Raw genomic sequence first — 13,841 nt, forward strand, 5'->3', positions numbered from 1 at the left:
CACTTAACCCCCATTGTCTCAAAAAAAAAAAGTTAGAACTATTCAGAAGTGGAATGGTCTCTTTCTAGAGGTAGTGAGTTCCCTCCTCATTGGAAATCTTCAAGCAGAGGCCAGATGACCTCCTATCAGGTTGGATGTAGAGGAAATTCTTACTTATAACTTATTGGACTAGATAATTTCCAAGTTTGGAGGTTCTCGGATACTGCGGTGACAAAGCTCAAGAGGAAAGATGAGCTATATGAGCACTGCGCAAAATAGTAGCCCCCCATTCCCCAAACTTCTCCGCTCCTCATGTCTGATCAGAGTTTGCACGTAACTGGCTCTGTTAATCAGAGTCCAGAGTGTGGGGTCCATGGCAAGTCAGCGCTCCGAGGACCTTTAGAACGGAGAATGTTACTACAACTGAAAGGGACCTCGGTCAAATTCCCACAAGGGACGGAGGTGGAAAAGTGGGGCTCTGAAAAGGGAAATGATTTTGCCAAGGTCTTATAGCACGGCGAGGACTTTACCCAAGTCTCTTGCCTCCTATCCCAGTGCACCTGCTGCCTCGTCACGATAGGCTTAGAGATGGAGATTTCTCCAGCAGGTCCCAGGTGGGCTCAGGGCTGGGGTAGCCTGGCCCCCAGGACCACAAATCCTCACTCCCAGATTCTTAGGAGCTGACAGGCGGGCGGTGGTGCGTGTGCGTGTGCGTGTGAGGGGTCTGGAGGTTGCCCTCCCGGGCGGCGGATGTAAGCCCTGGGCCCGACGGGCGGGGCTCGGGGGATGTTGCAATCAGGAGGCGGGGCGGGACGCGTCCGGCGCCGCAGGGGGCGGGAGGTGGGGGAGGCTGGGGCCCGAGATTAGCTCAGTTTTACATCACCCCAGGCCGGTGGCTGGGCCGGGCATCTACAGAGGCAGCCTAGACACTTGTAGAGCCAGCGGTAGAGGCTCCGCACGGACGGGACAGAGGCGCAAACATGCCGGGGCGGTGGGCTCTCTGAGCCCCTCCCCAGCCCCAGGCCAAGCCAGTCGGACCCAAGCCAATGAGTCCCCTGACCCCAAGAGCAAGGTAGACCTGCGGGGTGGGGGAGACGGACGCGGAGACGGAGGGAGGTCCGGAGTGTCCCGAGTCTGGCTACCTTACGGGATGGGAGAGTGGCTTGGGCAGCGTGTCCGTATGGGGCAGAGGCTGGGAAGTTGTGGGACTTTTTTGTGTGTTGTGTATGTGCAAGGGGAGCAGCCTGAGGGAGATGTGTAGGGGACAGTGGCCGGGAGTTGTGCTTTGGAGCGGGGGTGGTAGCGAGGACCTGTGTCGAAGTTCTTTGTTTGCGTTTTGTTTGTTTACGAGGACAGGCCAGGGAGCAGCGGAAAGGAGATTGAGTGTGGATTTTTTGTGTGTGTTTGCGTGGAGGACAGGCAAGGAAGTTGTAGTGGTCAAATTGTATTCTGTGTATGGGGTGAAAATGTCACCGAAGAGGAGTGTGTGTGTGTGTGTGTGTGTGTGTGTGCGCGCGCGCATGCATGTGTCAGCGTTTGGATCACTGGGACTCGGGTGTGTCAGGGCCCGTGTGGAAGTTGTGTCAGTGGGTGATGAAGCCTGGGTGGGTGCTTGGCCCCGATGCCTTAGGGCTCCGGTGCTTGAGGTGTGTCATCATCCCTGTGACGTGTGTCAGCAGAAGTGTGGTGAGGTTATATGCGTTTCCTGTGTAGGCTGGGAATGAGAGGCGATTTGCTTCCTAACAGTGCAGAGCCCAGAGGTCACCTAATCCAATCATCTCGATTTAGAGAGATGAAGTGATTCTCATCACAAGTAGTGACAGAATTGGGATTTGAACCTAGATCCGTCCATACATAGCCAGCATCCGTTCCACCAGCTGACCATAATTACTATGCCCTGTCCCTCAAATTAAGAACAATAACAGCGTAAACTCTCTATTGTTCTATGGTTTAAAAAACCCCTTTTCCTCGATACAACCATAAGAGGTACAAGCTACTGCTAGGATTTTTGTCTCCATTATATAGATTGGGTAACAGAGGCAGAGAGAGGGAAAGTGACTCGTCTAAATTTAAGATAGTCGGTTTCAAGATCGAACAAAGAGCCGAGGTCCTCTGATTCCAAATTAGTGTTCTTTCCATAACAATTGTCTACTCCCTGGGCTAAGGAGCCAGATTTATTGTGTCCAACACCAATGGCTTTCCACATCGGTAAGAGGGGCTAAGCACAGGCCAGAGGGGGCCTTCTGCAGTGGATCCAAAACCTTGTGATGCCCACTGTCCTCACTGTTTCCAAGCTGTGGCTGGCCACGCCCACCCTTGGCATATACCCCAAGGGCACATAGCTTCCGGTCTCACCCGAGTACTGGCTGCCTGTTGCCAGGGAGATATCATCTCCCCCTCCCCCACTGCCAAGGGAGCTTCCTGGGTATGTCTGAAGTCTGCACCTTTGGGGGACTGAATTCGTCTCTCCTGGCTTCTTGTCTGTGGTGGATGTATGTTTTTGTCTTTCCAGTGTCAGGCTCTGCCCTCGTGTTCATGTCCATGAATATTAAATATATTGGGGAAGGGGATGGTTCTCCCTGGTATGGCTATCAGTCTTCTTGTATATTCAGGGTATCCTAATTATCAGGTCTTTGAGCTACTTAAAGATTATTTAGTTCAATCCCCATATTCTACAGATGAAGAAACTGAGACCCAGAGACTTTAAGTGACTCACTAAAGATCACATAGGTGTTTTCCTGGGCTTGTTTGTCTCTTGAAAGTTTTCGATGGAAGGAATCAGATAAGCATAAGCATTTATTAATTGCCTGTTATGTGCCAGGCGCCATGCTAAGCACTTTGCAAATAACTCTCATTTGATGCTCAAAACAACCCTGGGAGGGGGGTAGATGTTATTCTTATCCCCATTTTACAGTTGAGGAAACTGAGGCAGACAGCAGTGAAATGACTTGCACAAGGTCACACAGCTAGGGAGAAAGTGACTGACTCTGGATTTGAACTCAAGTCTTCCTGACCACAAGCCCAGCATTACCAACTAGGGGAAATGGTCATTCAGGTGTGTGCTTGGGATTCATTTGCCAGGGTGGGGAGAGAAGAGGAAGGATGAATTCATGTGTTGGCTCATGCTGTATAAGTTGTGTTGTATGTTTCTTGATCTTCAGGGCTCTAAAACTGAGTACCTGACATTCATTGACTTAGAGCAGGGAAGGGAGATGTTGGCTGGGAGAATAGGAGAGGATATCAAGAAAGATGGGATGACTTCTTGGAGAGCCATCTTGAATCAGAGAAAGAATAGGGCTCTTCCCCTGGGAGCCACCTGGCATTGATTTCTGTCCAGGCTAAGAGCAACAATTCTACCCTGAGTCCCTGTGAGAAGTACGAAGGGACCGTGTGGGAACACAAAAAGGGCTAGGGGTTCAGACACCTGGGTTTCCAGTCAAGTTCTACTACTGACTTGTTATGTGACCTGGGTGAGTCATTTCCCCTTTCCTTTGTCACTATCTTCATCTGTCAAATGGAGAATGATTTGTGTTTCATCCACCTCAGAGAGCTGAGGATCCCCTGAGGCTGGGATGGCCACATTTAGAGAACAGGCACACCCGGAAAAGGTTTGGTGGAGTCAAGGGGACCTAGGTATGCATCTTGACTCTGCCGCTCACTTCCTGTGTGATTCAACATGAGTTACTTCAATTTCCTGGGCCTCAGCGCCCTCCTCTGTAAAACAAGAGGATTGGGCTCCATGACTTCTGAAGTCCCCTGGGGCTGTACAGCCCTGATCCCGCCACAGAGAGGTTTAAATCCAAGACCCCCCCCCCCCCACCGCCATAGACCCTCACTCAGCCGGGGTCTTGAACATGCTGAGTTCTCACGGCTGTGTACCTGCCTTTGTTTAGATGGTGCTTGATGAAATCACACATTTGGACCTCACCTTGCATCCATGGGGATCCATGGAAACTCCCTCCACCAATGAAAATCAGCAAATCCCCTGGAACTTATTGTCTCAGAGAAAATTGCCCGGGCACTGGAAAGTGAAGTGGCTTACTTCCCCATGCTCATATAGTCACTACATGTCAGATGCAGGACTTGAAATTAGGTCTTTCTGACTCCAGGGCTGACCCATCCACTCTATCTAGCTATTTGTGTCTGACTCTTTGTGTCCCCATGGACCACAGCACGCCAATACTGGGCATGGAGTTTTCTTGGCAAAGATATTGGAGTAGCTTGCCATTTCCTTCTCTGGTGGATTGTGGCAAATTGAGGTTAAGTGACTTGCCCAAGATCACACAGTTCCTAAGTGTCTCAGGCTGGATTTGAACCCAAGTCTTCCTGACTGCAAGCCTAGTGCTCTAGCCAGTGGGCCACCTAGCTGCTTCTCCTGAGATAGCAATAATACTTGAATAGGTTACCTAGTAGTTGTGAAGTTTTAATCTTGATTTTTTTTTTAAGTGAGGCAATTGGGGTTAAGTGACTTGCCCAGGGTCACACAGCTAGTAAATGTAAAGTGTCTGAGGCCGGATTAGAACTCAGGTCCTCCTGACTCCAGGGCTGGTGCTCTATCCACTGCGCCACCTAGCTGCCCCTAGTCTTGATTTTTGCTAATTTGCTGTGTGCCCTTGGACAAATCTCTTTCTCTCTGAACCTGTTTTCTCCTCTGTAAAATGACTCTTTCCAGCTTTAGCATTCTGTTTTAAATTCCCTTCCACCTCTGACCTCTGTGTCCTGAGATCTCCTCCAACACTGATTATTTTCTGCTCCATTCCAGAAGGTCACATGATGTCTTTTACTGCGTTCTTTATTCTTGACCTACACAATAGATTGAATTTATGGGTATATCCTAGGATTGAAAGCTAGAAGGTATTGTACAGATGAGGAAACTGAGGCCAAGAGTTCGTAACTGATGTGTGCAGGATCATAGAGGGAGTAAATAGGAGAGCCAAGATTTGAATTAAAGTCCCCCGACTCTAAATCCAGGATTCCATAGGTGACAGCAAGCGATGCCCTCGGGCTCCCTAGGAACCCTCATTTCCTATTCCTTTTTTTTTTTTTTTGGTGAGGCAATTGGGGTTAAATGACTTGCCCAGGGTCACACAGCTAGTAAGTGTTAAGTGTATGAGCCCGGAATTGAACTCAGGTCCTCCTGACTCCAGGGCTGGTGCTCTATCCACTGTGCCACCTAGCTGCCCCTCCTATGCCTTTTTTTCCTCATTCATTCATTCATTCATTCATTCATTTATTCATGTTCTTCTAGTATCTTTTCTTTTTTAAAAAATTAATAAAGTATTTTATTTTTTCCCCATTACATGTAAAGATAGTTCTCAACTTTTGTTTATACAAGCTTCCCAATTTCAGATTTTTCTCCCTCCCCTCCCTCCCCCCTCCCCTAGACAGCAGGTAATCTGATATAAGTTATATATATATATACACACACATACATATATATATATACACACACATAATAACATTAATCCTATTTCTGCATTAGTCTTGTTATAAGAGAAAAATCAGAGCAATGATGAAAAACCTCAAAATAGAAAAAACAACAGCACCAAAAACAAAAGAAATAGTATGGTTCATTCAGCATCTAAACTCCACAGTTCTTTTTTTTTTTTCTTGGATTTGGAGATCCTCTTCTATCATGAGTTCCCCGGAACTCTTCTATACCATTGCATTGGTGAGAAGAATATAGTCCATCACAGTAGATCAACATTCAATGTTGATGATACTGTGTACAATGTTCTTCTGGTTCTGCTCATCTCACTCATCATCAGCCCACACAAGACCCTCCAGGTTTCTCTGAACTCCTCCTGCTCATTGTTTCTTACAGCACAATAGTATTCCATTGTATTCATATACCACAACATTGTATTCATCTACCATTCCCCAATTGATGGGCATCCCCATAACTTCCAATTCCTTGCCACCACTCCTATGCCTTTTTAAAGGCTCTTTACCTTCTTTCCCCTAGATGAACCCTGCCCCAATGACACTCTCCATGGATTCTCCCGGGAGGAAAAAGCAACTGGAATTTGATGATGGTGACGACTCCGTTCCAGAGCAGCCCCCCCTGAAGCGAACCCATCGAGACTCTCAGCTTTACCCAGCCCCCTGCCAGCAGCCCCATATCAGGCCCCCAGAGCCTGCCTCTGATGCTCCTGCTGCCTTTTCCAGGCTGGGGCCCTATGTACTCCTAGAAGCCCAGGAAGGTGGCAGGACCTACCGGGCAGTGCACTGCCCCACAAACACGGAGTACACATGTAAGGTATGAGCCACCCTTCCCCAACCCCTCAGCTTTTGTGGCCATACCTTCCACATCGGTGGGGGGGGGGGAGGGGGGAGACAGGTTAGCTGGTAGGAAGGTAGTGGTGGAAGGGGCATAGGGTACAACAACCAAAGGTCTGGTGCCAACTTCTAGACCGTTGCCTTATGGCCCTTCGGTTGCCCTTGGGGTGTGAGGTGGAAGCTGGAAGAAGCCAGAGCATTTCAGGAATGGCAGGAAAACAAGAGGTCTGTCTCTGGACGTTGCCATCCTCAGATTCTAGAATCAGGCTCCTCAGAATATAGAAATATCTATCTATCGATCTATTATGCACTAGTCTCTAACTGAAATTGAACATTTTCTTTAATTATAATGAACCCCCCCAACATTATTTTGAGTAGGGGTCCACAGGCTTCACCACACTGCCAAAGGGGTCCATGACACAAGGATATTTGTTTTAAAAGGTGATCTGCTGTTTGGGTTCATCTTGCCCCCTGCTCATTGAAATATTAGACAAAATTCTGTTGCTGACTGCTAGTGTGGCCTTGGACAAGTCAATTCTCTCTGGGCAACAATTTCTTCCTATGTAAAAGAGTTTGGTGTAGGTGCCTTTTTTTTTTTTTTTTGGTTAGGCAATCGGATTTAAGTGACTTGCCCAGGGTCACACAGCTAGGAAGTGTCAAGTGTCTGAGGTTGGATTTGAACTCAGGTCCTCCTGAATCCAGGGCCAGTGCTTGATCCACTGTGCCACCTAGCTGCCCCTGTGTAGGTGACTTTCTAAGGAAGGCCCTTCCATCTCCAACAGTCTAGAATTCTGTATTTCCCTAGCTTTTGAACACCAAACTTAGATAGTACTTGCTGCGTTGTGCTGGTGGGTGCTGGCACCTGGTGGACATCATTAGAATTGCAGCTAATCCCAATCTTCCTTTTTTAGGTGTATCCAGCTGGGTCCTATCAAGAGTTGCTGTCTCCCTATGCCCACCTACCCCAACACCCTCATGTAGCTCCTGTGGCTGAGGCAGTCTTGGGCAAGCACCATGTCTACGTGTTCTTCCCAAGGGCATATGGTGACATGCACAGCTATGTGAGGGAGCGAAGACGGGTCCCTGAGCGGGAGGCAGCCTCACTCTTCCTCCAGATGGCCCAAGCTGTGGCCCATTGCCACCAGCACAATCTGGTCTTGCGTGACCTCAAGCTAAGGAAGTTTGTCTTTGTCGACCAGGAGAGGTGAGTGCCTGAAAGCAAGCATCCCCACCCTGAACACCCCCATCCCAGCAAAAAAACAGCAAAAAACCCCCAACCTAACAACCCGGGTTCATAATCATTCAATCTCAGGCTTGGCTTACATCTATCAATCCATCAATCAACAATTGTTCATGAAGGACCTACTGTGTGCTAGGTGCTGGAAATACAAATATAGTGAATGACACAGTCCCTCCTGGAAAAGAGTTTGCTCCCAGACTATAATGATGCTCACAGCAGCCTCACTACCTTCATGCCTCCTGCAGTCAGGAATCATAGAAAACAAGATGTTAGCTCATAATTAATATATGTTGGAATGAAGGGACCATAGAACATGGACTGTCAAAGCTGAAGGGAAACTTAGAGAACAGTCAGTCAACAAACATCTATTAAGCTCTTATTACATTCTAGGCACTGTGCCAAATTCTAGGGGTCTGATAAAAGGCAAAAGCAGGGTCCATGCCCTCAAGGAGCTTACATTCTAATGGGAGACAATAAGCGAATAACTCAGTGCATACAAGATACATATAGAATAGATAATAATGATAACTAACATCTATATAGCGCTTACTATGTGCAGGCACTGTGCTAAGAGCTTTACAATCATTATCTCATTTGATCTTCATAAGAACTCTGGGAGTTATGTGCTATTGTTACAGATGAAGAAACGGAGGGAAACAGAGGTTAAATGACTTGCCCAGATGTGAGCCCAGATCTGAATTCAGGTTTTCTGGACTCTAGACCCAATGCTCTATTTGCTGCACCACCTAGTGGCTCCCAAAATGGAAAATATAGAAAATGAGAAGATGGAAAGTGACCTTAGAGGGTTAATGATCATAGGGGAGCTGAGGCCCGGAAGGAAGGGAACAATTAATGACTGCTCTCTTTTTCTCTCCCCCTTGACATAGGACAAAGCTGGCTCTGGAGAATCTAGAGGACTCATGTCTGCTAACAGGGCCGGATGACTCCCTATGGGATAAGCATGGCTGTCCAGCCTACGTAGGGCCTGAGATCCTCACCTCCCGGGACTCATATTCGGGCAAGGCGGCTGATGTGTGGAGCCTGGGTGTGGCACTGTACACCATGTTGGCTGGCCGCTACCCATTCCAGGACACAGCCCCTGCCCTGCTCTTTGGCAAGATCCGAAGGGGTGCCTTTGCCCTCCCTGAGGGCCTCTCAACCCGTGCCCGCTGCCTTGTCCGCTGCCTGCTCAGGCGGGAGCCCAGTGAGAGGCTCACTGCCCAGGGCATTTTGCTGCACCCCTGGCTACAGGGAGGGGGAAACCCCTCCGAGGAGGCTGGAGTATGGGTGGCAGAGCAGGTGGTGCCAGATAGCCAAGACCCCAGGGAGGAGGAGGCCAGGCAGGAAACTGAGGAGGAGCTGTATAGTTAGGCCGGGAGGTCATTTCCTCTGCTCTGCCCTAACCCTGACTGGCCCCACTGACTGGGGGCAGCTGAGCCTCATGGAAACTCCTCTCCTTCCTCTTTGAATTAAGCCAAACCCCACTCAAGTGCCTTAACAGTGGAAAAGAAGGGAGGCAAGTGTGTGAACATGATTGTTACCTGCTGCACACACTTGGCACACACACACTAGTGTGTGTGCACACTAGTATACACGGAGGTTGGTGCACACATGTGACAAACTCAGGCTGAACGTGTCCTGGCCGGCATGCATGGCGGTGCACATATCGTCATTCGGACATTGCTGGTGGTATACAAACACCTAGAAATCATGCCTTAGCTTCCTTAGCTCAATAGCCGGAACACCCCCTCAAGTCTCTTCCCCAGGGCACTCAGAGTACAGGAGAAGGATGTTGGAGGGAGAGTTAGGCCATCACAATAGAGCAGGCCTAACCTGGGGTGGGGAGACTGGGAAGAAGGTATTATCCAGAGCATAACAGCCCCCAGTCCTTGTTTCCCCAGCTCCAGGCCACTTGAGGAATTATAGGCCCAGCTGCTGCTGGCAGACCAGGGAAGGGTAGTGTGAAGGACTTCTCAGGCTCCAGAGAGGCCCTCAGCTTCCTCACTCTGGGAACCGTCTTCCCTTCCTGTCCCCAAACACCAATTCAACATTCCTTCAGGCTGTGTGATTTCAGAGCCAGTAAAAGTGTTCAGTCTGAGAACCAGGCCCTCTCCCCAGGGGCCTGCTCCCGCATCTGGACACCTGCTTCCTCTGTTCCCCTGGGACCCCCAATTGACTCTATGGGGCAAGGAAATGCTATGCAGCATCTATTTTTGTCTTTTGACTAATAAAGGACATTTTTTTAAATACTTCCCTTTCCTCCATATGGTTTCCTTGGCCCACCTCGGCTCACCCCGTTTTCCCCGACTTGAATCCAGCTCCTCAGAGAAAGGTTATATTCTCAGGGGGGAATGAGGACGCTTGGGTGTCCTGGAACTGCCGGTAGGTAGGGGAAGCCTAGCTGGAGCCTCATGAATAATGGTGACAGCTTCCACTGATCTAGCCCTTTCAGGTTTAACCATTCTGTGAGGTTGGCTGTGTAAGAAGAAGAGTTGCCAGTACTTGTTTTTTTTTGGGGGGGCGGGGCGCAGGACAATGAGGGTTAAGTGAATTATCCAGGGTCACAGAGCGAGTAAGTGTCAAGTGTTTGAGGTAAGATTTGAACTCAGGTCCTCCTGAATCCAGGGCAGGTGCTTTATCTACTGTGTCACCTAGCTGCCCCAACCACACAAGTACATTCTTTTTAGATGGGACCTGAGAACTTCCTGAGAGGAAACTTTTTCTACCGCTGGAGACTGGCACCTTCTCTGCAGCTTCTGGTCTTGGGGAGTTTCCTAAGGACACTGAAAGATTGTGACTTGCCCAGGGTCACCCAGCCAGGATGTAGCAGGGAAGGACCCTGAGACCACTTCTTTTATCCACCACACCTCCCTAATTCCTGAATAAAATCTATTCCTGACTCACCTTAAGTACAATTTCATCATTCAGAAAGTGAGGGAAGTCACAAATGGAGCTGCTCTCTTGGACCTAATTCCAGTCAACCAAAAGGAGGTGACTACTGAAGTAGAAACGATAATAACCCTTTGAGGAAGTGACTGCTCCATCTCAGAATCCCTAAAGAGGAGAGAAAAGCTGGGCACAGACTAACATGAAGATTTGGAGGTTTAAATTTTTTTTTTAATTTTCCATTTTAAATTCTCTTCCCCAAATTTATGGGATTCAGTCAAAGCAGTTCTTAGGGGAAATTTTATTTCTCTAAATGCTTATATGAATAAAATAGAGAAAGGGGAGATCAGTGAATTGAGCATGCAACTAAAAAAGCTAGAAAAAGAACAAATTTAAAATTCTCAACTACTAAATCAGAAATCCTGAAAATCAAAGGAGAGATTAATAAAATTGAAAGTAAGAAAACTATAAAATTAATAAATAAAACTAAGAGCTGGTTTTATAAAAAAATCAATAAAATAGAGAAAGCTTTGGTTAATTTTATTTAAAAAAGAGAAGAAAACCAAATTATCAGTATCAAAAATGAAAGTGGTGAATTTACCACCAATGAAGTGGAAATTAAGCAATAACTAGAAGCTATTCTGCCCAACTGTATGTCAATAAATTTGACAATCTAAATGAAATGGATGAATATTTACAAAAACATAAACTGCCCAGATTAACAGAAGAGGAAATAAAATCCTTAAATAAGCCCATCTTAGAAAAAGAAATTGAACAAGCCATCAGTGAACTCCCTAAGAAAAAATCTCCAGGGCCAGATGGTTTTACAAGCAAATCCTACCAAACATTTAAAGAACAATTAATTCCAATTCTATACAAATTATTTGGAAAAATTGGTGAAGTTGTTCTACCAAATTTGTTTTATGACACAAATATGGTGTTGATACCTAAACCAGGCAGAGCCAAAACACAGAAAGAAAATTATAGCTTAATTTACCTCATGAATATCGATGCAAAAATCTCAAATAAAATATTTTTTTTTGTTTGTTTTTTTTGTTTTGTTTTTTTGTGAGGCAATTGGGGTTAAGTGACTTGCCCAGGGTCACACAGCTAGTAAGTGTTAAGTGTCTGAGGCCGGATTTTGAACTCAGGTACTCCTGACTCCAGGGCCGGTGCTCTATCCACTGTGCCACCTAGCCGCCCCAATAAAATATTAACAAGCAGATTACAGCAATATATCACCAGGATAATACACTATGACTAGATGGGATTTATACCAGGAATGCAGGACTGGTTCAACATTAGGAAAACTATCAAGATAATCACCCACATCAATAACAAAACTAATCTAAATCCTCCCCCCCCCCACCTCCCATTGAGAAGGCCAGAAATACAATACCTATCACACATGTTGTTATGTGAAACATTTCCACATTAGCCATAACATGAAGATTTCAAGGGGTTCACAGAAAAGATGTGTGATAACCCATGCACTGGAGGCCTTAAGGTGAAGTCTGCCCAGGAAGTATTCGAAGTTCTTAAGAATGGAATTCTAGGGGTAGCAAGGTGGTGCAGTAGATAAAGCACTGGCCCTGGATTCAGGAGTACCTGAGTTCAAATACGGCCTCAGACACTTGACACTTATTAGCTGTGTGACCCTGAACAAGTCACTTAATCCCAATTGCCTCACCCAAAAAAAAAAAAAAGAATGGAATTCTAAAGACAAAGAGGAGAGATTCAGATGAGTAAGAAGAATGTCATTTCCTACTGACTTCCCCAATAGAGCTCTCCCTTGTAAACTACTACTACTAATAATAATAACAAATAGCTGTCATTTTTATATGGTTTTAAAGTTTGCAGAGCACTTTATACTTTATTTGAGAGGTGCTATTATCATTTTACAGATGAGAAAATAGAGGTCCAGAGAGACTAAAATTGCCCACAGTCACATAGTAAATACCTAAATTCAGGTTTCAGATCTAGGTATTCCTGATTCTAAGTTCAGCTCTCTGTCCATTTTCCCAGACAGTCACTTTAAATTAGTATATTCAAGCCAAACAAAAAATTTTGGCCCTTAATCTTTTAAAATTATTACTAGTCCTTGCTATTTATCAGCATTCTGAACTCTTTCAAGTGTTGTTTTCTTTTATGCTATCATGGCCATGGAATGTTTTCTCCTGGTGCTGCTTGCTTTACTCTTCTGTTAATGTAAGTCTTCCCAGGTTTCTCTGAATCTTTCATTTTAATCATTTCTTATGATCCGGTAGTATTGCTTTAAGTGTATATGCCACAATTTGTTCAGCCGTTCCTTGATGGATGGGCATTCACTGTTCTAATTGTAGTTCTAGTTTCTAGTGCTTTGCTACTTGAAAAAAGTGCCTACTATAAATATTTTTGTATATTTGGGACTTTTTCATCTGTCGTAGACAGGTAGAGGAAGAGCTACCTCACCACCTATAAGGAATAGGAGGTGACAAGATAGTATAGTGAAAAAAGCAGAAGTTCTAGAGGCAGGGGACCTAGGTTCAAATCCTGTCTCTGTCAATTCCTACCTTTTCAATTTGGGGCAAATTGTCACCCCTCCAACAGACCTCAGTGTCTTCATCTATAAAAGGAAGGGGTTGGATTAGATGCTGTCTGAGATTCCCTTGTAGTAGTAGATCTAGAATGTGTCCCATCTAGACTCTGTATTGCATATCATTTATGATGCCCCCAAAATATTTATAGTCCCATTTAATGCCTGAAACTCCCACCTCCTCAGTATCCCCTGTCCCTGGGGCTCTCCCTCCATCTAATTAGAATAGAGGATGAATAAGATTCCTTAAAGGATGTCACAACAGATCTATCTTTATTCAGTCACTGAGTTAATAGACATTTATTAACACCTATTATGCGCCAGTTGCTGTTAAGACATTGTTAGGTCATGTCTGACTCTCTGTGACCCCATTTAGAGTTTTCTTGGCAAAGATACTAGAGTGGTTTGCCATTACTTTCTGTAGCTTGTTTTATAAAAGAGGAAACTGAGGTAAACAGGGTGAAGTGACTTGTCCAGAATCACACAGTTGATAACTGTCTGAGGTCAGATTTGAACTCAGGAAGATGAGTCTACTTGACTCCAGGCCTGGTACCCTAAACACTGTACCACCTAGCTGCCCCATATTTATGTACCAGGTGCTGTGCTTAAATGTTGGGTATACAGAGAAAGGCAAGACAGTTCCTTCATTTAAGGAGGGGCCAGTGTAGCCAACTCATCATTTCCCATTTGTCTTCACTCCTCTGACTTTGTTCAAACCCTAGGCTGGGTTATCTTCTCTCTACCCTTTCAACTCACTCCTTCCTTCCTTCCTTCCTTCCTTCCTTCCTTCCTTCCTTCCTTCCTTCCTTCCTTCCTTCCTTCCTTCCTTCCTTCCATCCTTCCCTTTCTTCCCTCCTTCCTTCCTTCCCTCTTTCCTTTCTT

The 13,841-nt window shown here is 46.1% G+C and overlaps 1 protein-coding gene across 1 annotated transcript; it reads left to right on the forward strand.

Moving 5' to 3' along the window:
• Positions 1-858: 858 nt before the first annotated feature.
• On the forward strand, positions 859-9,747 carry TRIB3 (tribbles pseudokinase 3). Its single transcript, XM_043980066.1, has 4 exons — positions 859-1,051; positions 5,945-6,238; positions 7,170-7,462; positions 8,386-9,747. Exons 2-4 carry the CDS (start codon positions 5,945-5,947, stop codon positions 8,867-8,869), a joined length of 1,071 nt encoding a protein of 356 aa, XP_043836001.1. The 5' UTR covers positions 859-1,051; the 3' UTR covers positions 8,870-9,747.
• Positions 9,748-13,841: the final 4,094 nt, after the last annotated feature.

This window comes from Dromiciops gliroides, chromosome 2, assembly GCF_019393635.1.
Source record: "Dromiciops gliroides isolate mDroGli1 chromosome 2, mDroGli1.pri, whole genome shotgun sequence".
Lineage (NCBI taxonomy): Eukaryota > Metazoa > Chordata > Mammalia > Microbiotheria > Microbiotheriidae > Dromiciops > Dromiciops gliroides.